At 47.1% G+C, this 26,306-nt stretch overlaps 1 protein-coding gene across 1 annotated transcript in view; it reads left to right on the top strand.

Moving 5' to 3' along the window:
- Positions 1-23,043, top strand: part of LOC119461766 (fatty-acid amide hydrolase 2-A) — a 46,952-nt gene extending 23,909 nt beyond the window's left edge. The window contains exons 2-7 of the mRNA XM_037723145.2: positions 3,612-3,831; positions 7,016-7,225; positions 10,946-11,065; positions 12,183-12,334; positions 18,538-18,633; positions 21,819-23,043. Coding sequence (XP_037579073.1) covers positions 3,612-3,831; positions 7,016-7,225; positions 10,946-11,065; positions 12,183-12,334; positions 18,538-18,633; positions 21,819-22,427 — 1,407 coding nt within the window. The 3' untranslated portion in view covers positions 22,428-23,043. The remainder of the gene's footprint in view (positions 1-3,611; positions 3,832-7,015; positions 7,226-10,945; positions 11,066-12,182; positions 12,335-18,537; positions 18,634-21,818) is intronic.
- The last annotated feature ends 3,263 nt before the right edge of the window (positions 23,044-26,306 follow it).

Genomic DNA, 26,306 nt, shown 5'->3' with positions numbered 1-26,306 from the left:
CGGCGGCCTTTGCGTGTGGCACTTCGGCAGCCGTGATGACGCACTGTTTCGTGTCGTCTTGCCTTGTCAGATGTAAGTTTTCGCCCTGTCAGGCAAGCTGCCACAGGCGAAGAAGAAAAACAAAAGAAGAAATAATTTGGTGAATCGGTATTTCAACCAGGTACCCAGCGTAGCAATCAGAGATTTTGCCACAACGCTAACAAAACGATACCGACTAGAGAGTTTCCATACTTGTAATGGACCGTTTCAGAAATTCACGCGCGCCCTCTGTGGCCGGCGCTAGCCACTGTGGGAAGCCGGAGCGCCGCTTGCGTGTCGTCTGCTCGCCTCGTTTGCTGCTCGCGGGCGTGCGGGCAGACGAGTGCAGTAATTTTGCACGAACAGCGCCTTTTTGTGGCTTTGCTTCAAACTTTGCTGACAGAAGAGGCGCGCCATAGCAACATGGATGACAGCCAGCAGGCAGTAAGTGTTGTACGTTCATTGGACCGGACTGGAAAAACTTCCTGCAGATCCTGCAGGACGCGCTTAGCGCGCAGCATTGATAATATGATATTAAGTAGTGATACGTACAAAGTAAAATTCTCGTTGAATAGGAAACTTTAGGCGCCTGCGAATGCATTTGTGTGCTGTGATCATTTGGTTCCCTACGCTTTGTTTATCGCGCTTCCTGGTGTGGGCATTATTTTCTGATTCGTTTTATTGCAAACGTACGGATGCGCAGATACCTTGTGGCCCGACAAAACGCTGTACGTAAGATGTTGGTGCGCGCTAGACAAAACCGTGTTTCGCACGTCACACTGCCACTGTGAAACGCGCGCCGAGGGGTTTGAGGCCGTCTGTGTTGTGCACATCGAGCTGTCTCGAATGGTGCGTCTTAACTACTTTTCACGCGCGACGCTGGAAGTAGTAGAGGAACCCATCAACACATGCGTAGGTTGGACGTAACGCGCCTGCGGATTCGGAACGCGTAATGAAGGCGTAATCGCAAACATGCGGCGATAATATATGCCGCTGCGTTTCTTGCATTTCGTTCCAAGCAACATAAAACAAGTTTTTTTCTGTAACGCACCTTGCAAATCCGTGAACAGAAAACTTTTACAAGAATTTTGAACCTAATTTATACCGTGTTAAAATAGGAAACAACATATGTTACTGCGGGGTTTTACATGAGGCGTTGCGCTGCTGAGCACAAGATCGCGGGATCAAATCCCGGCCGGAGCGGCCACCTTTCGATGGAAGCGAAATGCAAAAACGCCCTTGTGCTTGCGTTGTAGTGCATGTTGAAGAACCCCAGGTGGTCAAAATTAATCCGGAGCCCTCCACGACGGCGTGCCTCATAATCAGAACCGGTTTTGGTACGTAAAACCCCAGAAAGAAGAAGGGGTTTTACATGCGAAAACCACCATATGATTATGAGGCGCACCGCAGTGAAACGCTCGTGAAATTTCGACCACCTTGGTTTCTTTACTGTGCACCAACATCGCGCGGAACATGGCCACTAGCGTTTCGCCTCCATCGAGGGTCGATGGTCACCATATGAAATGCGTTTCTCGTACAGTGAAAGCGCATACCACCGCTATGGAAGCAGTTGCGGCAGTTGTTACAGCAATGATGAGCTCGCCGATTTGCGCGGGCTGTGCCAAAACAGGCACGCTGCATTACCACCCACACAGAATAAACGCTGACGCTTATCTCCGAAGTTGCCTAACTTCAAACAGGGAAAAACCAACGAGAAACGCTGGACGCTCTTCCAAACAAGCACTGCGGGATCCGTCTAACGTACCTGTCAAAAAACTTCGAGGCAGACGTCGGACGTACTTTTAGCAACAACCTTTTATTTTGCAATGAAGTATTACTCGTAACGAGGTTTATCGTTGCTGTCCTTCTTGGGCGTGCCCATTCCGACTGTGTCATGTTTCTGAGACGCAGTACAATAAATTAAAAAATAATAAAGGAAGCATGCCTTGGCTGTTAGCTATCGATTCCATGTACACATGCAGACAATACGCTTGACTAACCGTATACAGATGCGAGCAATCTGTGTACGCATGTTCCATGTGTGCTACTAGTAATTAAAAAGGGAACCCTTTGTCTATGACAGTGAAAAGAAGAGAATGGTACTCGCACATTGCCTCATCTGTGTAACGATTCAAGATAAGTGCAGAGAGAATAAAAAAAAAAAAAAACTCTCAATCACCCCGCAAGACCACTTCACCTGACCAGAACATTTTGTGTTGGTATTTTTGACATATTTATTCCAGCCTGCACGCAGGATTGTGGTAGGATCAGTCAGCGCGGTCACTGAAACAACAGGGCTCTGGACACGCCTAAGAAACATCCAGCCAGTGAGCGGCTTACTGCGTGCGCTTTGAACAAAGGCAAACATTATTTATTCACCTGTTTATTTACTAGAGACAATAATACGCACCAATGCCGTTTGCCCACCAAAGGTGCTTAGCTATTTTTTCTGCTCATCGCAAGGTTTAGAAAAGGAACATTGTATCAGCTTCAATATATGCGTTACAGATGACCTTGTGTGGAAGAACTTGAGCAGTTCGTAAAATTGATGCAATACCGGAGTGACAGACGTTTTCTTTGATTTCTTGAAGCCATTCATGATTTACGAATATCATGTCAGAGTTATCGCCACCATAACTATAAAATTTTCTATAACTAAAATGACCATTTAACTGACCCAGTAATACTCTATGCAAGTAACTTCTGCGGAAACGAACTAGGGGTGGACAGTTTTGTGGAAGTGTCAACTGTCTTCCACCCGGATGCAGCATTATTGGAGAGAAGTAAATTAAAACGAGGCTTCACATCCACGCCCACAATCCTCATCTTTAAGAGGCTAAAAAATTAAAATTAAATTCTGGTGTTTTACGTGCCAGAACCACGATTTGATTATGAGGCACGCCGTAGTGGCGGACTTCTGGTTAGCTTTGGCCACCTGGGGTTCTTTGACGTGCATCTAAATGTAAGTACCCGGTTGTTCTTGCATTTAGCCTCCATCGAAATGAGGTCATCGGGGCCGGGATTCGATCCCGCGTCCTCGGGCTTAGTAGCGCCATGCCGTAGCCACTACGCCACCACAGAGGACTTTAAAGGCTACACTATAGTCGCAGTTTATTGCATGTTGTTATGATGAAATAACGTATCCGAAACATTCTAGACGTGAGAAGGGCAGCAAAGGAGTTTAGGTAGACTGAGCCGTGTGGGCCACCTTCCCTGCAAGTATCGTTCGGAATTTGATCTTGCTCGCGATCTTCACCATAGTGTCAAATTTGCAACACATTATTAAAAAAATTATAGCCATTCGATTGTACTTTTCTTTCTTCTCGCAGGCACAAATGGCATGGCACTTTGGCCGTCACACACGAACGCCCATGTTCGTCCACTCCATGCATTATAGCAAGAAAATGTGAACACGAGTAAAGCGTGAAAGAATAAGATAATTTGCACACTCTCCGGTTTGGGCAAAATAGTGACTATATCTGACCGATTGCAAGGCTCGCTTTCTTACAAAAAAAACACACATTCACTAAAGGGTATCTTTCTTTGCATATTGTGTTTAACATCCCGACTCCATCACCCCTCTTCATGCGCAGGTGAAGAGCTCCGACGTAGTGCGGGCGTACATCAACCGCATACAGGAAGTGCAGCCTCTCCTGAACGCGGTGATAGAAGACGCCTACGAAGATGCGCTGCACAAGGCGGAGGAGGTCGACAGGCTCGTGGCCTCCGGCAGCCGCACTGTGCAGCAGATGGAGAAGGAACAGCCACTGCTGGGAGTGCCCATCACCATCAAGAACTGCGTTGCCGTCAAAGGTACGCTTGCGACAATAAGATAAGGTTATTGTCGCAGATGTCGTCGAACTTGAAAGGCATAGAGCCAATATACATTAGTCCTATTAAACGTCCTACATGTTTCGTGGTTTTTCGACCATCATAAGTACAATGCAGGGTAAGTCGTTAAGGATTTTAGGATTTATATATGCAATATATTGACTGTTTTATTGAAGCGCAATGCCTCTCTTGGTTGAAAAACTGCCAGACTTTTCATGACAATAAATATTTATTTTGCCCAAAATTAAAACTGGGAATTTCACCTCAAAACAAACACATGCAAGAAACTTTTCGGGAGGCCGGTTTTGTGCAATTCGGTCGCTTCAGTGTAGAAACAATGTTGTCCGTAGATATCCGACCTTACATACACCTATTGTAATACTCATTTGAAGAACCACCTCAAGGTATAGTTTAATCCGCAGGATACTACCGCGAGGTAAGGATTAGTCAGGAAGTTTAAGCCCTCCTGTTGGCTTACCTCGGACGAAAACCTTGTACCTGTTATGCCCGAATACAACCATAAAACACCAAAATTTGGGGTTAGTGTATGAACGCGCCTAGATTATGGATGTTCGGTCATAGTGAGAGCTTCGAGCAGTACCTGTATTTGCCTGAACGTCGTTCTTTTGGCGTCTCACGACTTTTTGTGTTCTTATACAAACATTTTAAATGCTAATTTTCGGCTGCTAATTTGCTCTATGACAATGATCAGCGCCAGTTAGCGTGGAACGTTTAACTTTTCGTAAATTTAGTTGTAAATAAATTTAGTTTTAAACAGCACATTCACAAATCTTACCTACGACGAATGTTGCTTAGCAAACGTTATCTACCATAACCAATACGCACACTTGGAATTGTTGGGGATTTACATTTGATGTGCTAATAGCCTCATAACTTGATATAGATGATAACATGAACCGCCTGTCTGCTCCTAGGAAGTGCTGCGTGGTTATCATTAAACAGAATCAAAGAACAAAGAATAGCAACAATGTGCCTTCTAAATGAATCTCTTCAAAATCGTTTGAGCTTCCGTGTACTACCTACGATTCCGACGGTGATTCATAAATTTGCGACACCAGATATCGTTGTAGTAATCTTACTATGCAATATGGAATAACCTACGCGACAATACTCAGAGACGAGGACACTACGCGCGCGTCTGCCTACGCTCGATACTTCCATAGGCCTGCTTTGTGATAAGGCGCGGGTCTTTGTGTATGCTGACACTACCGTAATTTATCTTTAAAGTTTTAGAGCGGTACCTGCCGGCACCTTAAACGCCTTCCCATCTTATAAGAACATTGAATGTGATAAGAACACAACGAAGGTACCGACATCTTCAGGTTGTACGAAAGATAGGATGCGTCTGATCAGTTTGTCTCAAACCGAGTATGCCGTGCACTACCGTCGATGGGCTTGCAGTACGCTTTTCGCATCAGATATTACCTCATATTTCACTTCTCTTAACATAGAGGAAAATGTAATTGCATCACCTGTACGTAGTAGGCATTGTATTCCAAATGTGCTTATGCAAAGGCAGATTTCACACAAGAAAATTTGTTATTTTGTCTGGTGGTACGGCGTGCTAAAGGGCACACAAGACGGCGATATAACATTTTATAAAAGCGAGAGCAAACGAAAATAGGTGCATCCTACTGATAGCTGTTACTGTGGGGTGAAGTCGTCATCTTACATACTGTTCATGTTAAAGGGGGGGGGGGGGGGGAAATACACAGCTAGAACCGCTGGCCCTGGGTCACGTTTTCGAAGTGTTTCATTGCCGCTGGGGCGACTGACGTGCATAGGTTCCCTCTGGATGCTTCTATGGCAACGATTGGGAACATCACCATCTATAGACCTTGTCCCATGGTACAACCATGAAGCAAAGGGTTCTTAAAAAGTTACGCAATACGTATACTCTGCGTCATAACGAATAGGACATAAACTTAATCTGTTTACGCTGTGATTGGTGCAAGTCCGCATGACAATGCATCTCACGGCCATTTACTGTGGGGTACTCGCGCTAAACAAACCTGCACACCAGCCTCCTTTAAGCGAAGCTTTATAGACTCACTTTTGTAGGGGTCGATGTAACCGCACGCGGTATCATGATTAGCATTGGCTCGAGCGTCGTCTTCTTCCGCAGCTGGCTCGTTTGCGCCTCTCGGGTAGAGCTCATGCTCAACACGCACTCGTACCCCTACTCCCACGTTCGTCGTCGTCGTCTTCTGCCACAGGTGGCGCCATAGCCGCTCATCAATCCAGCATTCACTTCTCTTCTATCGTCGTAATGGGGAGGCCGCATTTACGGGGGTATGAGCCATTGTTAAGGCGTATGAGCCATTCATTGTGTTACATGACGGACAGATTTCATTTTTAAGCAATTTAATAATGAAGAATGGCAAGTGGCAATGGCGGGCGAATGCTGCTAACCACGCCCCCGAGCAAACGTGAGACATCAAACGCAAGCAACAGTGACTAGCAGAAAATCGTACAACGCAACGCAAGGAAAAGTAGCACGAAAGGGAAGGAAATGTAGTAGGAAAGGGAAGGGAAAATAGTACGTCAGGTACACGACAAGCATCGCTTACCCCCATTTTCTCGACAGGGGAAGGGCTGGTGAATTTTAAGTCAAGCTTTATAGGCTCACAAATGTCGGCGGTGGTGGTGGTGGTGATGTCACGCTAAAAAGTGGGCCGATCCTGGTAATAGTGCAGAAAGGGTTAAAGCTCAATGGCACATACCAGGGACAAAAAAGAAACAAAGAAAGAGACAGAAAGGGAAAGAAAGAGAGATAGAAAGATAGATAGATAAAGAAAGAGAGAGAGAAAGGGAGAAAGAGAGAGAGAGAAAGAAAGAAAGAAAGAAAGAGCGAGAGAAAGAAAGAAAGGCAATGACCACGAAGGTCAGATACACACACGACAAGCTTCGCTTACCGCCAGCTGGCTCAAGAATTGACCCATTGTAACGCAGATGTGCTTTGACTTTCGTATTGACGCACCGTCTACATATGTTTGCCGTCGCATTTGACAAGTAAGAGCCCATAGGAAATAGACAACCGCATGTTAAAAGACCTACACATGTTGAATGAGCAAAACGATTCACGACGACAGCATGCGTGTGTGCCCACTATAGCTGCCAACTTATCTGAGGTTCAAATTTGCAGGCATGCGGTACGACGTTGGCTCCGCTTTCAGCAAGGGCCGCCGGGCTAACCAGGACGCAGTCGTGGTTTCTAGAATTCGTGCTGCTGGAGCAATTCCGGTGGCGATGACCAACGTTCCGGAGCAGCTGCTCTGGTTCGACTGCGAGAATACGCTTGACGGAGCCACCCGCAACCCGTACGATACACGTCGCGTGCCCGGAGGAAGCAGCGGTGAGTATGCGTTTTACGGAGCCCAAACAACCTCGATGAGGTGACTGAACTGTGATGTGACATGCTTGTAGGCATTTAAGCAATCTCACGTGCTTACCGTGCCAGCATTGAGAAATATTGAGGATGTCGTATCAGCGCGCCAATGTTCAGGAGTGGTTATTTATTTCATTGCGATAGTAATGATATGGATATTCCAGGCGAATTTACGCCGTCGTCGTCGCCGTCGGCGTCACCATGATGTTCTGTAGAAAGTCGAAGTGCAACCGCGCGCCGTATGCTGTAGATGCGGGTGAATGCTTGCGAGGGTTAGTCCAGAAGGGTGGTGGCTTGATGCGGCAGTGTATTCTCACGCTCGCAGGGGTAAGAGCGGGAAGATGTGCGTGCGCTAGTAGGGGGGGGGGGGGGGGGGAGTAGTTTCGCTTCTCTTCTTCTACTCCAGCTGCGGTAACTGAGGAGCTCGGAGCTGGTGACTTCATATGCACTGTGTTTTCATGCGCCTAGTTTGCGTTGCCGTGAGACAAATTCGGTGGCAAATTCGCTCTCCGCTGCTGCGTCTCCTCATCACGCCAGTGTTCTGACAGTCAGTGTCCGCAGACATCGAGTGACATGCGTTCGTGTTTGTGCGCGTATAGCAAGACTCTTCTTAATTCAGTTATTAAGCGAATGTTTACAGCAGTTTATGCAGCAGATAAAACGACTAACTTCATATTGCTGTCTAATAATTTGTGATCACAATCAATGAATCGCCTTTCGGGCGAAACTGACTCTTTAATTTATTTACATATACTCCAGCCCCATTCCAGGCCATAACAGAAGTGTACCGCTTGTACACCACGAAAAAAAGCAGTATAAAAAAATTCCCGGGTTTGTACATGCACGAAATAAGTACATTGAACAACATACATACGAAAAAAATAAAATGGGCAACATATTATGGTTATTCCTGTCTAAAAACTGGTCCAATGCCATAGAACGCGTGTCACTTGATAAAGAATTTGCATTATCAATGGTTCACGGGGAAAAAGTGTACCTGAAGAAGTTCATAGGGCACGAAAAAAAAAACGAAACATGAACATGGAGAGCTCGCGGTAATCCCTCGTCCTAGAGGACCTAGCAGGTTTTAGGTGTTCTGTGTGAGACAGATGACAAGAACCACTATTTATACAATAATGATTGGTTTGAGAACAGGAACGTGAAGCCTAACGAAGGCAGTGTTACGGAAAGGAAGAAAATCACGGACATAGCGGCGACAGAAAACTCGTACTACTTTTTTGTGTACTGTCTAGATTTTGTCAATATCACACTGCTTGTTTGGACAGCAAACAACTGCATATTCAAGAATGAGGCCAGTGAGTGACTTATTTAGCAGTAACTTAGTGCACTGAGAAGGTGATTTTAGTATGCGACGGAGACACCTGATTTTTGTAGAGCTTTGTTAGTAACAGCAATATGCTCAGAACAGGACAAATTATTCGTGAGGATCACGCCAAGAGATTTATATTTCTCAACACAGTCTAATTATGAACCAATAAAACTGTATTCAATAACGAATGGCGAAGTACTTCTTGAGAAGGACAATAGAACAGTTTAGCGAAAGTTAATGTTCATATTCCATTTGATGCCTTATCTGTGGTGATTATGATGATGATGATGTGCCACATGAAGCAACTGAGTCACACAGACGTTGATGGTATGGAGGTGATTTGACTACATCATAAATTACACAGTCATCGGCATATAACGGAAATGCGATTAATTGTTACCGGGGAAATGTTTAATGTACAACAGAAAGAGGGAGATATGAGTGTTTAAAAGATGTTGACAAGAGTGCTGAGGATGCCTGATAAACTTTAATCAATAAGTATTATAACAGAGAGGCTTAGCTTGTCCGGTAATCGGGTAAACGAAGGCGGACTGGGCGTTGGAGCAGAGGCGTAAACGAGAGTGGCCTGCATGGTGCCGCCACCTGGTGGCGCAGAGCTGAAACAGACAAAAACTGCCAATATTGCAGTAAGCAAGTGTATTCTACTTCGCTGCTGGTGTAAATTTTCGACAGCAACACGATTACACCACTGCTGAAACAAACCTACGAAACAATGACATGCACTCAAGAGAAGTGGTCCGAACGAGCGCTGAACTTCACTTGTAAGTCCAGTGCTCATTCTATCCGCGCCTTCTCATGTGTATGCGACTGTCTCGCTTGTTTCCCCATTAAAATATAGGCGCTGCGTGGAGCCTACACGGCGCAAGCTACCAAGCAGAGTATGTCATCGTACAAGCACACCACACATGCATTCGAGCACAACCCGAGACCGCTGCAAGCCAGTGGCGAAATCCCTTCCTTCTAGCACGTAGCCCATGCATGCGCTACATAAACACCGCACGCAGGGACGTGCGAACGAATATACCGGGTGTTTCAGCGAACGCATTCAAACAGTTTTTCAGGACGCCTGTGGCAGATAGCGCAATTCTAGTTCATGAGCTGGTCTACTCGAAGCGGCGGACATTACTTGCACAAAAAATTGAAATGCATAATCAACCAGTTAACAAAAATTCACTAATTAAGTCTTTTACTAATTACCGTATGGTTCATATTGCAATTTAGAAAGTGTAGCTGTGGAGCACGCAAGGCGAATCCACTTGGAACGAATTCTCAGGATGACACCAAATTAGAAATAATAATTCCCTAACTTTGCGAAAACTGCATTGGCGTTTCAGATGTTTTCGTGCTTCGATGCAGAAAACTATGTTGTGTTAAGAAAGATTTAAGATTACTGAAATCTTCATGTAGGAGCACCTTACCAACCGTCGCCAACTGAAGCAAACGTACGCACGGTGTAAGACGGTTTTGAGCAGACGACGAGAGCTTATATGTTACAAGTGAAACGTTACACTCGGTGTCATTCTTACCCAGCTGGGTCAGCTATGACCCACTGAGCATTTGTAGTGCCCTCGGAAGGCATGCCACAATCAGCTAAACACTGATGCAACTGCGTACAACCTATAAGCACGACGAACATTCTGTGGGCTCTGCAACGGCCCCACCGGCGGTTCGTGCTTCTTGCCTTTAGCAAGATGGTGGTGACTGGCTTTACTTTTGGAGAGCCGCCTCCACTCCAGAATTCTAAGTATATAAACTGTTTCGATGGCTTATCCAATGTTTAATCCTATTATTTTGCGAACCTCTTTATTTTCTGACTTAATGAATTAAGCCATGCTGACTTGCTTCGCCGTGGCTTTATTATTTGTGAAGTCGAAGCAGCTGTTCGTCACTTCCACACCAGAGTGCCAGGTAATCTACACTAATGTCAGAGGCCTCGTTCTTCGAAATCAATACAACAATTTTTCTAGTTTTGATTACCAAGTTACCGTTCTTTGAGCCTGTCAATTGTCACCAGTGGCGTGGCGTTAAAAATGTTGCTGCATGGCTTGGCTAAAGCAGGCAAGAAACGTTTCGTGTGCGGGCGAAGGCGCCTTGTTTAGAATGTTCAGGAGAATACACAAGTTCAACTTCTTCAGTAAATGGTTCTTTGAGCTTTGACAATCGCCATTGGCGACGTCGATGTGTACCGAGCGCACAGCTGAGACGTAAACACTGCAAGCAGGGTCTTAGTATTCATGCAGATCATCGACGTTAATGTGCACTGTGGATTTATTTCTGTGTTATCTGTTACGCTTTCTGCCTGAACGAGTTCTGCCTGTGCAATTTTTTCCGGACAGGTGGCGAAGGCAGCCTAATAGCCGCTGCTGGATCCGTCATCGGAATCGGCACAGATATCGCCGGGAGTATACGGCTCCCCTGTGCTTACTGCGGGATCTTCGGGCACAAGCCAACGTCAGGTGGGCGTCTGTAATTGGTTTGTTGATCTGTTAACTTAGTCCTTGCCCCTGGTATTTCTACTGCTCAGAACGAAAAAATAGACATTGGCTGCTATCCCCATTAACAGTATCTGAAAAGGTCGGTGTTATTTAGCAACGTCGTAATTATCTATGAGATTTTCAAGAAAGAACGTCGTAGATTTGGAGTTCTGTACGCAATAGCGCAATAAAGTTTCACATCAGGGGGCCCTACTAAATAATATCGGGGGCTGTGTGGGCTCGTTCGTAAATCTTGAGGAAAGATGGTTGAGCTCGGAGAAACACCAGTACCATGCATCCAATATGCTTGCGTCCACGAGGAAACATGTGCGGTCAATGTGCTTTCTTTTGTCCTCGTGTTTCCCTGCGCTCTAATAAACACTATAATCCATAAACATAGCAAACGGTTGGCAAACAGCACGAAATCCTTCAACAAGGGTCCTCAAATTTTTATCAAGAAAATCTATCTCGCAAAATTTATATTTCTTACGGCAGAGATCACAAGGGGATAGGCAATAAGAGATAAGGGCGGGTTAAGGCAAGTGGAAATGTTAAATATGAAGATTGAGTTGGGGGTACTACTCAGACTGGGAGAGGGGGTGTAGCAAATCCTTCGTAGATGTCCTCAATAAGAACATTTTGCGATGGATGAGTTTTACCTCGTCTCTAGAAATAATCATCTACCTAGCCTGCATTTTCTTCCGTTAATGAAGTGCTCCCTGAAGTTTCATGTCATAAAGACGTGCCCGTATAATATGCGTGACGTAGCGTTACTGACAGGAAAGTAGCAAGCTTACAATGTCACCAGTAGCGTGGCGTTAAAAATGTTGCTGCATGGCTTGGCTAAAGCAGGGAAGAAACGTTTCGTGTGCGTGCGAAGGCGTCTTGTTTAGAATGTTCAGGAGGATACACAAGTTCAACTTCTTCAGTAAATGGTTCTTATACTGATGACAACACCAGAAGCTGTAACAGATCTAAACTTTTTTTGTGTGAAAGGGTGCCAAAAAGACAACAGAAAATATTCGTCAATGTAAAATGGCACGCTTAATCTGGCCACCTTGAAGAACCACCAGTTACGCCTTTTATATACCTTTAACAGGTGTCGTTCCTCTTGACGGACTTCTTCCCGATGTTGGAACGATGGTCAAATACAACACCGCTGGTCCGATGTGTAGGTACGCGGAAGACATGCCACTAATGCTGAGCGTGATGGCTGGACCGAAAGCTCCAGAGCTGCGCCTCGACAGCCAGGTAACCATTTAAATATGTTTCAGAAGCTCAAAAGTATTGGTTCTAGTAGCCTTTGAGATTGAAGAGATTTTCTTAAAAAGGCGTTCGTAATGCTTGCGCATCAACTCCACTGCCATGATCCTGAGTTCATAAAGTTGGGATTGTGACATAATAAAAAGTAAGCGCAAAAAGGCAAAAACACAACAGAACAAAATGTAACGGACAAGATCTCAGCTTCTTCATTTTGGTCTTCAAGCCGTGCTGGATTATCAATATTGTTACGTAAAACGGCACAAGGCGGGACTATTTACACTGTATTTACAGTATGAGAGAGACACAGTAGCCAAGATGGTGGACAGCCACCAGCACCAGAGAGAACCGTCTTCTTCGTCGTCTGCCCCAGGATGAATGTCTCTCGCGTAGCATTACCCCCGGCGGTGCAAGCGCCGTCCCGGCGCACTTCACACATTGTCGTTAGGAGGAAGGCGGTAGGCTTTCAGTCTGCTAACGTGAACTATGTCACTGGGAGCGATCGCCGGCGGTAAAGTCGGAGAGACGGGAACAATCTCGTAGGTGACGTCCGTGACCTGGCGGACGATTCGGTAAGGACCCGTGTATCGAGATAGCAACTTTTCGGATAAGCCAACACGGCGGAATGGACACCACAGGAGAACTAAGGCACCGGGTGAGAAGCGAACGTCGCGATGCCGGCTGTCATAGAAGCGCTTCTGGGTCGCTTGCGAGGCCAACAGCCTAGAGCGGGCGATCTGACGAGCGTGATCGGCACGAGCGATGGCATCACGTGCATATTCGCTAGGCGGCGCGGCAGCAGCCGGTAGTAGGGTGTCCATCGGTAACGTTGGTTCACGGCCAAAGAGCATATAAAAGGGTTAATAACCGGCGGTATCGTGACGCGAGGAATTGTACGCGAAAGTCACGTAAGGTAACGCCAGGTCCCAGTCACGGTGGTCAGATGAAACATACATTGAGAGCATGTCCGTGAGGGTGCGATTTAGTCTCTCGGTGAGGCCATTTGTTTGGGGATGGTAGGCAGTGGTCAACTTGTGCTGCGTTGAGGAGGAGCGCAAGAGATCGTCGATTACTCGTGATAAAAATGCGCGGCCTCGATCTGTGAGCAATTGGCTAGGGGCGCCATGGTGCAGAATAACATCGTGGAGCAAGAAATCGGCAACGTCAGTAGCAGTGCTGGTGGGGAGCGCTCGAGTGATTGCATACCTGGTCGCATGATCGATAGCAACGGCGACCCACTTGTTGCCGGATCGTGACTCAGGAAAAGGACCGAGAAGGTCCAAACCAACCCGGAAGAATGGTTCGGTCGGGATGGAGAGCGGCTGAAGCAGTCCAGCCGAGGGTGCGGCAGGACGTTTCCGACGTTGGCATTTGTCGCAGGAGGTCACGTAACGTCGAACAGACCGGGCGAGACCGCGCCAAAAGAAGCGGCGCCGGACACGGTCGTACGTGCGGGACACACCAAGGTGACCAGCAGTTGGTTCGTCGTGAAGCTCACGCAGTACCGTTGAACGCAGCTGTTTAGGCACAACGAGAAGCAGCTCAGGGCCATCTGATTGGACGTTACGACGGTAAAGTGTGCCATTCACGAGGGCGAACATGCGCAGTGAGGCGTCGTTAGGTGCCGATTCCAGCCGATCAATGAGCGATCGCAAAGCATCATCACGGCGTTGTTCGTCACCAATCTGGAGAAACTGAGACATAGACATAACGCAGGGGTTAGGTTCGATGTCCGGTCCCTCTGGTTGGTCAACAGGGTAGCGGGACAAGCAGTCCGCGTCCAAATGGAGGCGGCCAGACTTGTAGGTAACTGAGTAAGAGTACTCCTGAAGGCGCAGCGCCCAACGACCAAGTCGTCCAGTAGGGTCCTTCAGTGAAGAAAGCCAACAGAGAGCATGGTGATCGGTGACAACACGGAAAGGGCGGCCATACAAGTAAGGACGGAATTTCGAAACCGCTCAGACAAGGGCAAGACATTCCCGTTCCGTAATAGAGTAATTGCGTTCAGATTTCGATAGGAGACGACTTGCGTACGCAATAACACGGTCAACGCCTTGTTGGTTTTGGACTAAAACTGCACCGATGCCGTGACCACTAGCATCTGTGCGCACTTCCGTGGGAGCAGCTGGGTCAAAATGGGCAAGAATAGGTGGTGTCGTTAGGGCGGCGATGAGCTCAGAGAAGGCGTCAGCTTGTAGAGGACCCCAACAAAACGGGACGTCTTGCTTGAGAAGATCAGTGAGTGGACGTGCGAGCGCCGTAAAGTTTTTCACAAAACGGCGAAAGTAGGAACAAAGCCCCACGAAGCTACGGACGTCATGGACAGACCGTGGAACGGGGAAGTTCGTGACAGCGCTTATCTTTGCTGGGTCCGGTCGGACACCGGAAGCGTCAACGAGGTGGCCGAGGACAGTAATTTGACGAAGGGCGAAGTGGCACTTCGAGGAATTTAGCTGGAGGCCAGCTCGTCGGAAGATTGCTAGAATGGTCGAATGCCGCTCAAGGTGTGTTGCGAAAGTGGGGGAGAAAATTATCACGTCGTCCAGGTAACATAAACACGTCGACCATTTAAATCCTTGAAGCAGTGTGTCCATCATTCTCTCAAACGTGGCTGGTGCGTTGCAGAGACCGAAAGGCATGACCTTGAATTGGTAAAGGCCGTCAGGGGTCACGAAGGCGGTCTTCTCCCGATCCAGGTCGTCTACAGCGATTTGCCAGTAGCCAGATCGAAGGTCCAGGGATGAAAAGAAGGTGGCACCATGGAGGCAGTCGAGGGCGTCGTCAATACGAGGAAGAGGGTACACGTCCTTCTTGGTGATTTTGTTGAGGTGCCGATAATCAATGCAGAAACGCCAGGAACCGTCTTTCTTCTTTACTAATACGACGGGAGAGGCCCAAGGACTAGAAGATGGTTCGATGATGTCCTTCGCAAGCATTTTAGCCACTTCTTTTTGAATCATTTCGCGCTCTGATGCGGACACACGGTAAGGTCGACGGCGAATGGGCAAAGAGTCGCCAGTGTTGATACGGTGGGCGACAATCTTAGTCTGGCTCAGGGGTCGATCACGAATGTCGAAAATGTCGCTGTATGAGGCCAAAACCCGGCAAAGAGCGTCGGCCTGGTCAGGCGAAAGGTCTAATCCAATCATGTTGCGAAAATGCTGTCGTCGGAACTTGGTGACGGGGAAACTGCAGCTTCCGCAGGTGCAGTTATGGCGACAACCTCGACGTCATAGTCTGTGATCGCGGTGAGGTGGGCAAGCGACATCTTGTGGGGCAACACTTGGGGGGTCAGACCAAAGTTTAGTAGCGGGAGAAACACACAGTTATCAACTAATGTGGCGATGGTATGTGGCACAGTAACATTGCGCGTCAGGCGGACGTCTGTCATCGGAGAGACGATATAGTCGCCGTCAGGAACGGGAGGGGTCGATGACAAACACACGTACGTGACGGCTCGCGGTGGTAGGCGAACAAAATCGGTGGGGCTTAAGCGGCTGACGGGCGTATCGCAGGCATCTGATACAAGAGGAAGATCGAGGCAGAGCGTTTCAGAAGAACAATCAATTAAGGCCGAGTGTGCCGAAAGGAAGTCAAGGCCAAGGATAAGGTCATGGGGGCAGTGAGCAAGGACGGCAAAAAGGACAACAGTGTGACGACCGGCAATGCTGACACGGGCGGTGCACATTCCGATCACTTGAACAGCACCACCATCGGCAACACGTATTGTCTGTGTCGTAGACGGCGTCATAATCTTCTGCAGGCGGCGGCGTAAAGAGGCGCTCATAATAGACAAGTGTGCGCCAGTGTCGATGAGGGCGGTCACAGGAACATTGTCGACTTTGACTTCAAGAAGGCTATGGTGAGTGGGGAGCGTCAGTAGAGGATTTGCAGGGGACGATGGCATTGCAGCTTCACCTCCATAAGCTGCACTATCTAGTTTTCCTGCGGCGATCGTCCAGAGAAGGACGGCGAGGAAAAGCGGCGAGGCTGCGGCGAGCGGGATTGGCGGCGTTGCGGCGACGGGGAGCGGGAGAAGCGGCGAACAGGAGCTGTGGCGTCAGAGGGAAGAGGCTCGCGGGAGGACGACGAGTAGTAAGTAGGGGAACCAGCGGCTGGACGTCTGAAAGGAGTAGGGTACATGGAGGTCTGGTGAGATACGTAGGTCCAACGGCGACGGCAATAACGAGCAATGTGCCCGGCATCATGGCAGGAGAAGCAGATGGGCTGATCGTCGGGCGTTCTCCATTCCGCAGGATTGCGGAAGGAGCCGGGAGAGGTGTAGGAGCGTCGAGTGGGTCCAGAGGAATAAGGCCGAGCGTCAGGACGAGTCAGTGGGCACGCTGATGGAAGGCCAAGATTAGCAAACTCCTGCCTGACGACAGCTTGGATGAGGGACACCGATGGCTGCGATGGGTCACTGGCGTGGGTTGTAAACACGGGGGGTTGAATCGGTGCAGGACAGGCGGCTTCAATCTCGCGACGAACAATGCGAGTAACGTGGTCACAGGTGGGCGGCTGGCGAACGGCATCACACGATGAAGTTGCAGCCGTATTGGGCAGCCGGGTGAATTTCTGGGTAATACGGCGGCTCTTCGCGTGTTCAAACCGCCGGCACTCTTTGATGATTGTGTCGACGGTATCAACGTTGGTGTAGACGAGCAGGTTAAAAGCATCGTCGGCGATACCTTTGAGCACATGAGAAACCCTCTCGAACTCAGACATGTGCGCGTCAACCTGGCGGCAAAGAGCAATAACGTCCTGAATGTACGAGACGTATGACTCGGAGGATGTTTGTGCACGAGTTGCAAGTTCATTCCGCGCAGCAAGCTGCCGACCAGTGCTGTCACCGAAAAGGTCACGGATCTTCTCTTTGAAAGAGTCCCAGCTGGTAATTTCCGCCTCGTGCGTCTCGAACCACACCCGCGGTGGGCCATCGAGGTAAAAAAGCACGTTGGCGAGCATAAGGGTCGGGTCCCACCTGTAGCCGGCGCTGATCCGTTCGTAAAGGTTGAGCCATTTGTCGACGTCAACCCCATCCTGGCCGGAAAATACGCCAGGATCACGAGCAGGAGGCAGAACGATGTAGGTCGGAGCGACGGGAGGGGCAGGGGGTGAAGACGATGTGCCTGCACCGACTGACATGGTCGCAAGCGTGATGAGGCGGCCGTTGCGAAGCTCCGTGATCGAAACAGGGAACTACCCCGCACTTCCACCAAAAGATGTTACGTAAAACGGCACAAGGCGGGACTATTTACACTGTATTTACAGTATGAGAGAGACACAGTAGCCAAGATGGTGGACGATGATGATGATGATGATGATGATGATGATGATCCTTCACTATGGCTCGCACCCACTGAGGGGGATAGGCCAAGAATCGGGCGGCAGTAGGTAGCTAAAAAAAAAAATTCTTTTTGACAATGAGATACGCAAAGTAAAGAAGGCACAAACAAAAACAAAGAAAATTTTGTATACCTAGAGTATTGTGCCAACGAGCAGTCAGACTAACCGAAAGGTGAAAAATATAGTTATTATCAAGGTCAGAAAAAATACAATGTTACTAACGAATTTGGAGAAACAAATTTCAGTGAAATGAATACTGATCTGATAGGTAGAATAAGGTTACTATAATTAACAGGGTAATCGTCTTGTTTCTGTTAAAAATTGAAAGACTGCGCAACAAACGTCTCTGTGACAATAGCCGAGGGTGGAGGCCCCAAATGATAATAATACTGGTGTACTTAATCTTAATCCAATTTTGCAGAGTGGAGCTTCGATGGTGGACAGCCACCAGCACCAGAGAGAACCGTCTTCTTCGTCGTCTGCCCCAGGATGAATGTCTCTCGCGTAGCAATATTAACCACGAGTCCAGCTCATAAACAAAGTCGAATGAAGTTTGCAATTGGAGCGAATGTCACTAAAATCTCATATTCTCATTAGAGCCAATTGTATCACAAATTCCAATTTGCCAGAACAGCCATAACAGCTACTAAACACGTGATTAAATTCCGCCAACAGGCTTGCTTATATGCTTATTTCTTATTAGTGAATACTTATTCTCATAAAGCCTTAATGCTCTTAAATCAGAGAAAAGAAATAACTTTATATGAATGAAACAGGTTAATACTTGGATAATTTATTGCATCTTCCAGACGTATTGCGATGTTTTGATCGATGAAATTCTTTTTCAGGTTCTACTACGCAATCTCAAGGTTTTCTACATGGAGGATGAGGGTAGTGTCCTGCTGAGTAAAGTGAAATCCGAGGCTCGCAGAGCTGTCAGAAACGTGAGTAGTTACTTAAATTTGGCGAGAATGGCGGTTAGGTTGTTTACCGCAAGGTGAAATAGCGAGACGAAAGCGTTAAATCAGCCTGAGTGGTCTTCATGATTATGCACTGTACGGTGGCTCGTTGCTACTCTACGTTAGGGAGTTTTGTTTCTTGCTCAAACTAATCATGATATCGTTTTCTGCGTACTTTCGTTATCGAGACACAAATAAGTATAAGCTCTGTCTGTCAGCCCTCAGTATAATCACCCCTTGTAGCGGCTGTGTCATCGGCACTGCCCACGGTCTTGCTAAACAGTGAGTTTGTCAATGGCAATCAGAAAGCTAGCATGGAGCGCTGTGTGGGCTAGGTTGTTCACACACCTAGCAAAAGCAGGGAATGAAAGAGGCCAGTCTCTCGCCTCTCTCTGGCTTTTGTAGTCGTGTCGTTGCTTTCCCCAGCTGGACAGCCATGTGTGATTACCCAAGGTCCGCTAGCGCTTTCTGTGCACATATTGGGAACCATTTTAGATCACGTCTGACTAAATTCGGTAGCCTTTGGTTGCTTCGGGCGGGTGTAGCTATTACAACTTACAAGAAATAACGCATAAGCCAAAGGCATCAGAAGGCAACGCGATGGCAACCATTGACACCAAGTGTCTGCAAGCTGAGATGTAAGTGAAATCCTTACTGAAAGTGTGGACGTCCATAAATTTACTTCTACGCATACAGTCATGCCTCCTGAATGAATGGATAAACCTAATAGAGATTCATAGAAGTCACGTGCTCGTTGCGCGCAAGCATACGTTTCCCGCCATAGTTGCAACACTAAGAGCAAGGGAGATAGGAACCTACAGGATATAAATCGTCGATACTTTGCCATGTAGCACTCACATATTATGCATGTTTGTGGGGTTGAAATAGCCTTATCTTATTCAGAATAAACTTAGCAGATCCTTTACCATTCTTGACGGCTTCACTGCATTATACATGTGTAGGAGGTATCATGTATTCAGTGTGCTTGAGCTAGAAATATTGCATAAATATGAAGCAGGCGCTAAGAACTGGCACCCCATAACGTAAAACTATTTCAATATGTTTTCGTCCAAATCACCTGACGTCAAAATTAGAGTAACCACCGAAGCAAGCATTGGGCAGTTACCCACAGCGTTGTTTGAAGAGCCCAATGAAACATCCTCCTCGTTTATGGGAGGTCGGTTCGCTTTCCAAGCGAATGACATTGCCTACACTAAGTTGTTTTTCATATATAATTGGCTCAAAAGAGGCAACGAACATGGTTAACTGGAGAGGGTATCGTTGGGGCCGAGCCACCGCAGCGAAAGTACATAATCGGACGAGGAGGGTGATGCCGGCGTCTGCGATTGGCTTGCTCCACCTTGCTTAGCTTGCAGTGGCTGGCTTGAAATCGCGGCGGCGTGCAATGGAAGGTTAAAAATGCCGCTAAAACGGATCCTCAGGAAATACCTGTTGGCCCAGCGATGTCGTATACGTGCCAAAAGGGCTCGATAACGTTACACTGCCACACAGTGTTGTCATAGCAATTATATTGAAACGTGCAAGCGGAGTTTGGGGGAAGAGGAGAAGGAAGCTGGGCTGGCTCGCGTGCGGCGCCGTGAACTGCTTTCGCTTTGCGATACCTTTCATCTTGTAAATAAACGCGATCCATCGTCACAGTATGGACACTCCAGGCGAATTTCAGCCATCTCCGTCGCCGTCGCTGTTGTCGTCACCGTGAGGTCCGACGGCGATAAAATCATCGCCGCGCGCCGTATGAGCTGTACTTGCGAGTGAAAGCACGTGAGGGTGCGCCGGCGATCGCAGCTCAATCTCGCGCACGCAAGGGAAGGAAGCGCGCCGTCTTCGGTCGCGCGCAACGCTCCGGGGGGAGGGTAGGGAGGGGGGGGGGGCACGTTTTATTTTGGGCGGCCGCGAAAACAGCGCACAGCCGACTGGGTCCCCGATGCAGATGGCTTTCATGATACAAGAGAGCATTAGCAAAGGTCTAATGGCGAAAAGGGGATCGAAAGAGAAATAATTTGTCATTTGTTCGGTTTAATAATGCACAATCAGTCTTCGCGGTTTTCGTGACGTCACGTGACGGGGTAGCCCTAAAATTTTCACCAGTCGTAGAGGGCTGATTGAAGAATTGAAATAGAAACAGTTTGGAATAGCTTTACGTTATTGCGTCCCTGGAGAAATAACTGGCAACTGTTATGTATCACCTATTTTTGTTGTCGATGGGTGTGATTTGTTCTACATTTCACGCTGCAAGTAAATGGAATCTTAAGCAACACGCACAGCCACCGGCCTTGATAAAATATATTACATATCCGAGATACATAATTCGGCACATTTTATATGCAAAGCTTCTTTACTGCAATTGTTTAGTGCGCATGATATTTGTTAAAATGAGCCTTCATTTCAATAATTGTTGCTGCTCGTATTATTTTCGAGCTAGCTGCAATTTATTCATTACCCTCATTGTCAGGAAAGTGTTCTTTCTTTAACTCTATGCAAGAACATGCATGCATGCATGTTAGACGGTGCCGGCTACCCTTCTTAATTCATAGATGAGCTCAAAAAAAAAAAAAGCGTGGAAAACCATGCTTTGTTATATTATTGTGAACTATGCTTATTGTCAACCCACTCCCCTCTATAATGCTTCAGCCCTGCGGTTCAATAAATAAATACATAAAAACAGTGAAAACAGTTCTAAAGTTCACATAAACAAAAGAAAAACAATTGTTTCTGACCAGTTCACAAGCGTTCGAGTGTGCATGCTGCTGTATACATGGCGACACTCGTTGGTGGAAAACACAATGCCCAGAAACAGCTGCAGAAGAACCACAAGAACCCTATATAGGAGCCAACAAAGGAAACAAGTATACATGAATATGCTGAAAAAAGAATCACTTCGACAAATACAGTGTCGTGATCGAAGTTACAACAATAAATGTTACTCACTTATAGATATTCCCGATTTTTCAAGAACTTGTAGTAATGCGCATGCTGCACAGTATTGCAAGTGTTCTGATGGTCATGTATTCAGGATTTTATCAGTGGTATTGACCTCCTAGGGTTCTTCATTTCCGTTTGACGAAGCACCCTAGTAGCCACCATTCGTCACCATAACAACCACCACCTTTCGTTGCCATAACAACGAATATACAACTTCGGATTCGCAGGTGGTTGACTTCATTCGCAACACCCACGGCGTTGAACCAAGCCGCCTGGATGCGCCGGAGATCCGATACAGCATCCCGCAGTGGTTGCTGGCCTACAACGAGTCCAAGTCGCGCCCTCTGCACGAAGTCTTCCGACCGGGCTCCAATGGTATCAGCTTCACTGCCGAGCTCCTCCGCTTGCTGACGGGCACTTGCCCCAACACGGCCGCCGCCATGTTGGTTTGCTGGGCCTCCACGCTTTCGCGGTTCAGCTCCGAAAGCGCGCTCGCCGCTTTCCGCGGAACTCTGGACCTTTTGCGAGATCGCCTAGAAACCCTGCTCGGAGACGATGGCGTGTTCATCTTGCCAGCAACCTCGGCACCCGCGGTATACCCCCACCAGGACCTGTTCTTTCCCGATAGCTTCAACTTCTTGTCCGTCTTCAACGTTCTCGAAGTTCCGGTCAGCGCCTGCCCCGTCCTGAGGACGTCCGATGGTCTACCCATGGCCGTCCAAGTGGTGGCCCGCAGAGGAAACGATCGCCTCTGCTTGGCTGTTGCCAAAGAAATCGAAAGGCAGTTCGGCGGCTGGGTAGAACCCGCTAAGGCGAAGCTGCGAGTGCGGGGATAGGAGCTCCTTTATTTAAACTAGTTAGGATGCACTGCCCACTAACCGCAATTTGTTTTCCATACTGTGACCCGAGTATTAGCTGTCAGGATAGCTAAAATATATGAATGTTCGCTGTCGTTGGCGCGTTTCTCTTAGCATGTCCAAAGCGCATTAGCTTTTAATGCTGCACCAATGCTAGGTTGTTTTCTATACGGCCCCTTGCAACATGATTTACGTAAACGCTGCGTTGCAGCTATTTCAGTGCACGGCGCATGGGTGGAAGTTCGTGGCAGATTTAAAATTACCTATCTCTAACAAGGAAGCACGAGATGTTTATTGCGATTGCCTTAATCCCCTTATAATACCTCCTGGGAATTTTTTTTCTTTCAAAGAATGCTGATTGTGTCTGCTTTTTGGTGACAAGACTCTGCTGATAATATTGCTAATACGGTATTCTAATAATGACATCTATTCTGTTTATAGTAACTCCATTTCAATGAATGCGTTAAGCATGATTTTAATCTAGCGTGATGATCACCGCCGCGTCATAGTGACTTAGGATTGAAAGCGAACACGTGTGTGCAGTATCAATGTGAAGATTGATGTTTGTGATTGTGGCTAATAAATTCCCACTAAACACGTTTTGTTGCGCATAGACGCATAACAACGAATTATCCGAAAGGTATCTTTTTTTTTGTATGTGACCGTTGATGCGTCTGGCACTTCCCAAACAAATCATATTTGTGCATATATACGTATTCCTCCGAATGCATTGTCAAATGGCAGTTTTTGATTTCATTAATATGAAAATTCTAGGGCTGTTAGGCGTAACGAGCAAGTGAAGTTAGCGTAGCCGAAGTGCTTTGGGATTCGGTTTAGCCAAAGCTTTCATGTTTGCGGTAAACCTTATCGACCATTTGCAATCATTGAGCAGACAACGAAGTTCGATACGTTGGCACTAGGAAACGCCTCGATTAATATGATGTTGTAGATCTCCAGCAGCTGTGGCGCGTGCCACAAAAACTAAGGTCTATCTCATAGTCTACACGCAAAATAGCTCGCCTTATATAGGGTGTTTCTAAAAGTGGTTGCGCTGTCTTGAAACTAGGTCACCAACGTACCGCTAACCAAACTACCATTGTCGCATAGCCATGAAAATTGTTGATAGTTTGAACCCTCACTCTTTGTGACCCATCGTGCAAGACAGCAGCTAGCACTCGGAAAGTAGCGTGCGAAGGCAAAAAAAAGCTTTGCATTAACAAGTAGGTGAAACTGCCTCCGCGATAGCTCATTGTATCATTATTGCAATAAGGGTAGCTGTTGCAACATTATTGCCATAAGCTTATTGCAACATTATTGCAATAAGTTATCTCATTGCAACTACATTGCAAGTTTGTGCTCCAGGTCACTCATCCTTGTTGACTCAGCCGGCATGCTTTAGGCGGCGTCGGCACGCATTAACCATTCTAAACGCACGAAGCAATGTACCAGAGCTCGCATGGTGCGCTGCGCAGGTGCTCTTCTTGGCTAAGGTTCATAATATGAATGGGATGAATAATTTTCGGTAATTCGCAGCCTTGCAAGATCAGAAGCCCATAAAAGATGCCATTCGGGTGTCTATGTCATGATGGATTCGGCAAGGCGTGTATCAGTATGCGTATGTGCGACAAATTTCGCATTAAACGTTATGGAGTTTTACGTGCCAAAACAATGAGTTATGAGGCACGCCATAGCGAGGGACCCCGGAATAACTTGGATCACCCGAGGTCTTTAAATTGCATCTAAATCCAAGTTCATGGGTGTTTTCGAAATGCGACCGCCATGGCCGGGATTCGATCCTGCGAACTCATGCTTAGCAGCCCAACACCATAGCCACTAATCAACCACGGCGGATTCAAGTTTCGTATTTGTTAAGTCCTAAGACCATAAAGCCAAGTACATAACATTAATGAAAGCTTACTGAAAGACTACTATTTTGTTTCCGATAATTCTAATTGCCAAAAACGATCGGCAATATGAAAAATGCACAACATTACATAGGTTGGCAAACTGATCAGTCGACTCACTAAGACTGAGACCGACCCGTGAGTTTTAGTAGAATTTTGGTGAGTGCGAGTCTAAGTGAGTCCGGCTGATAAATGTTTTTTTTATCTGAATAACTTATGTTTATCTTGCTTACAAATATGACTTCATGCACTTTCAATATATCGAATGTTTTCAAATGTGCGGTGCCAGGTTATTTTATAAATTGTGTAAATCTACTGTTGTGAAAAATAAGCTATAGTTAAGGTTATTGCTTCTAAGATGGTTGAATTGCGAGTGCTCCCTATAAGGTTGCGTTCAGCTTTTGTAGCATAGTCATAGATTGGCGAACTCCTCATGAAACACCTACTCATACTCGCTCCATAGGTGTCGGTGCGAGTGTAAGTGACAAAAGTACGCGAGAGGGAGAGAGTAGAAACAGCAGTGAGCCGGTGAATGAGGTGGACGTATGAACTCCAACGACTAAGCAAGCCTGAATGGACGCGAGTGATGGTCACTGAATAATATCCGAGACTAAGAGTACTAGTGAGTGTCGGTGAGATTGACTTGACACATGAACTTCTGTGAGTGCTAGTGACTGAGTACTGCGGTGTTTGAACGGCTTACCTCTGTTACATCTGGAACATTTGTAAAATAATATCATGACATTAGGTATATTCTTAGACTTCAGCAAGGCCTTTGATCGAGTCAACCATCAAATACTATTAAATAAATTAGGTATAATGATTATAAACAATGATAAAGTGCCTCAGAAAGGCTGGCCAACGTTTAGATAGGAAGACCTATCTTCGCCGAAGGCGACCTCGTCGTCTTCGACAGGTTAGTTTAACGGGTTAGTAGAGTGACGTCATGTGCCGTCGTTGTCGGTGGCGGCTGGCTGTAAAGGAAGAAACTGAAAAGCGTAATCAGGTGGCAACATAATATAACACATTGCGCAGGCCATTTTAGTGGAGAATATCTTAGCACAGGTGCGCCCTGCTGCACTTGAAACAGCTAACGATTCACAGTTTATTCAACGTGTTCCCCGCTAATCACACCTAGTTCGTATGAAGGTTCAGCTACCCACGCTCGGCAGTTTGCAAGCCACCAAGCTTTTGCTCACTCGGCATCGAAAACATCAATTCGCACAAATTTGTAAATTTCTTACTGCGGCCACAAAGCCGCTGCAACAATTATTACAGGGAAGCTGTTTATGGCTAGGGTCCCATGAAATGTTCGTGTTTGCGAACAAAAGCTTTGGTGTCGTGGACTGATCCCGGAGAAAGTGCAGAAAGGGTCCAAGCACAATGCCGCACACCCCTGTGGACTCGGGCTGGTGGGCTCCGGGATCTGTAAGCCGCCCTTGAACTACCCTTGTCAAATCTGGGACCCAAGGAGGTCCCAGGCACAAGCGTGAGAACACAGCTTTCTATTCAAATGTTCTAGAAGAAATAGAAAGAGTGAGAAAAATCCCAAGAAAGAAAACGAACAGTATATGGAGGATGCACAAGAACTCCATACAGAGTACACCAATATGAGACGAAACAAGGCAGGGGAAGTCACAAAGAAAAAACACAAAGTTCCATTGCTGGGTCCACTCAGTCAGCAAAGGCTAGCGAGGAGCCACGTGATGGTGATATATTTAACGTAACGCGGTGATGATCTCGCTTCCGACCAACTTCTTAAACAATTTAAGACGCGATCGTGAGCAAATCTTGCGCATGACTGAGTGATTCTGGGTCCCCAGAGCCCACAGCACCAACGATGATGGCGTCGACCGTTACGTGTTGGTAGCGTTGTGCAAGATGTCGTCGCACGGGCTCGTACTTGGAGATCTTGGCGTCTGGTCGGTTGTCGAAAGCACAGCATACGTCGATG

This window comes from Dermacentor silvarum, chromosome 8, assembly GCF_013339745.2.
Source record: "Dermacentor silvarum isolate Dsil-2018 chromosome 8, BIME_Dsil_1.4, whole genome shotgun sequence".
Lineage (NCBI taxonomy): Eukaryota > Metazoa > Arthropoda > Arachnida > Ixodida > Ixodidae > Dermacentor > Dermacentor silvarum.
Note: the sequence above shows the minus strand (reverse complement) of the source record. Positions and strands in the feature narration are given on the sequence as shown.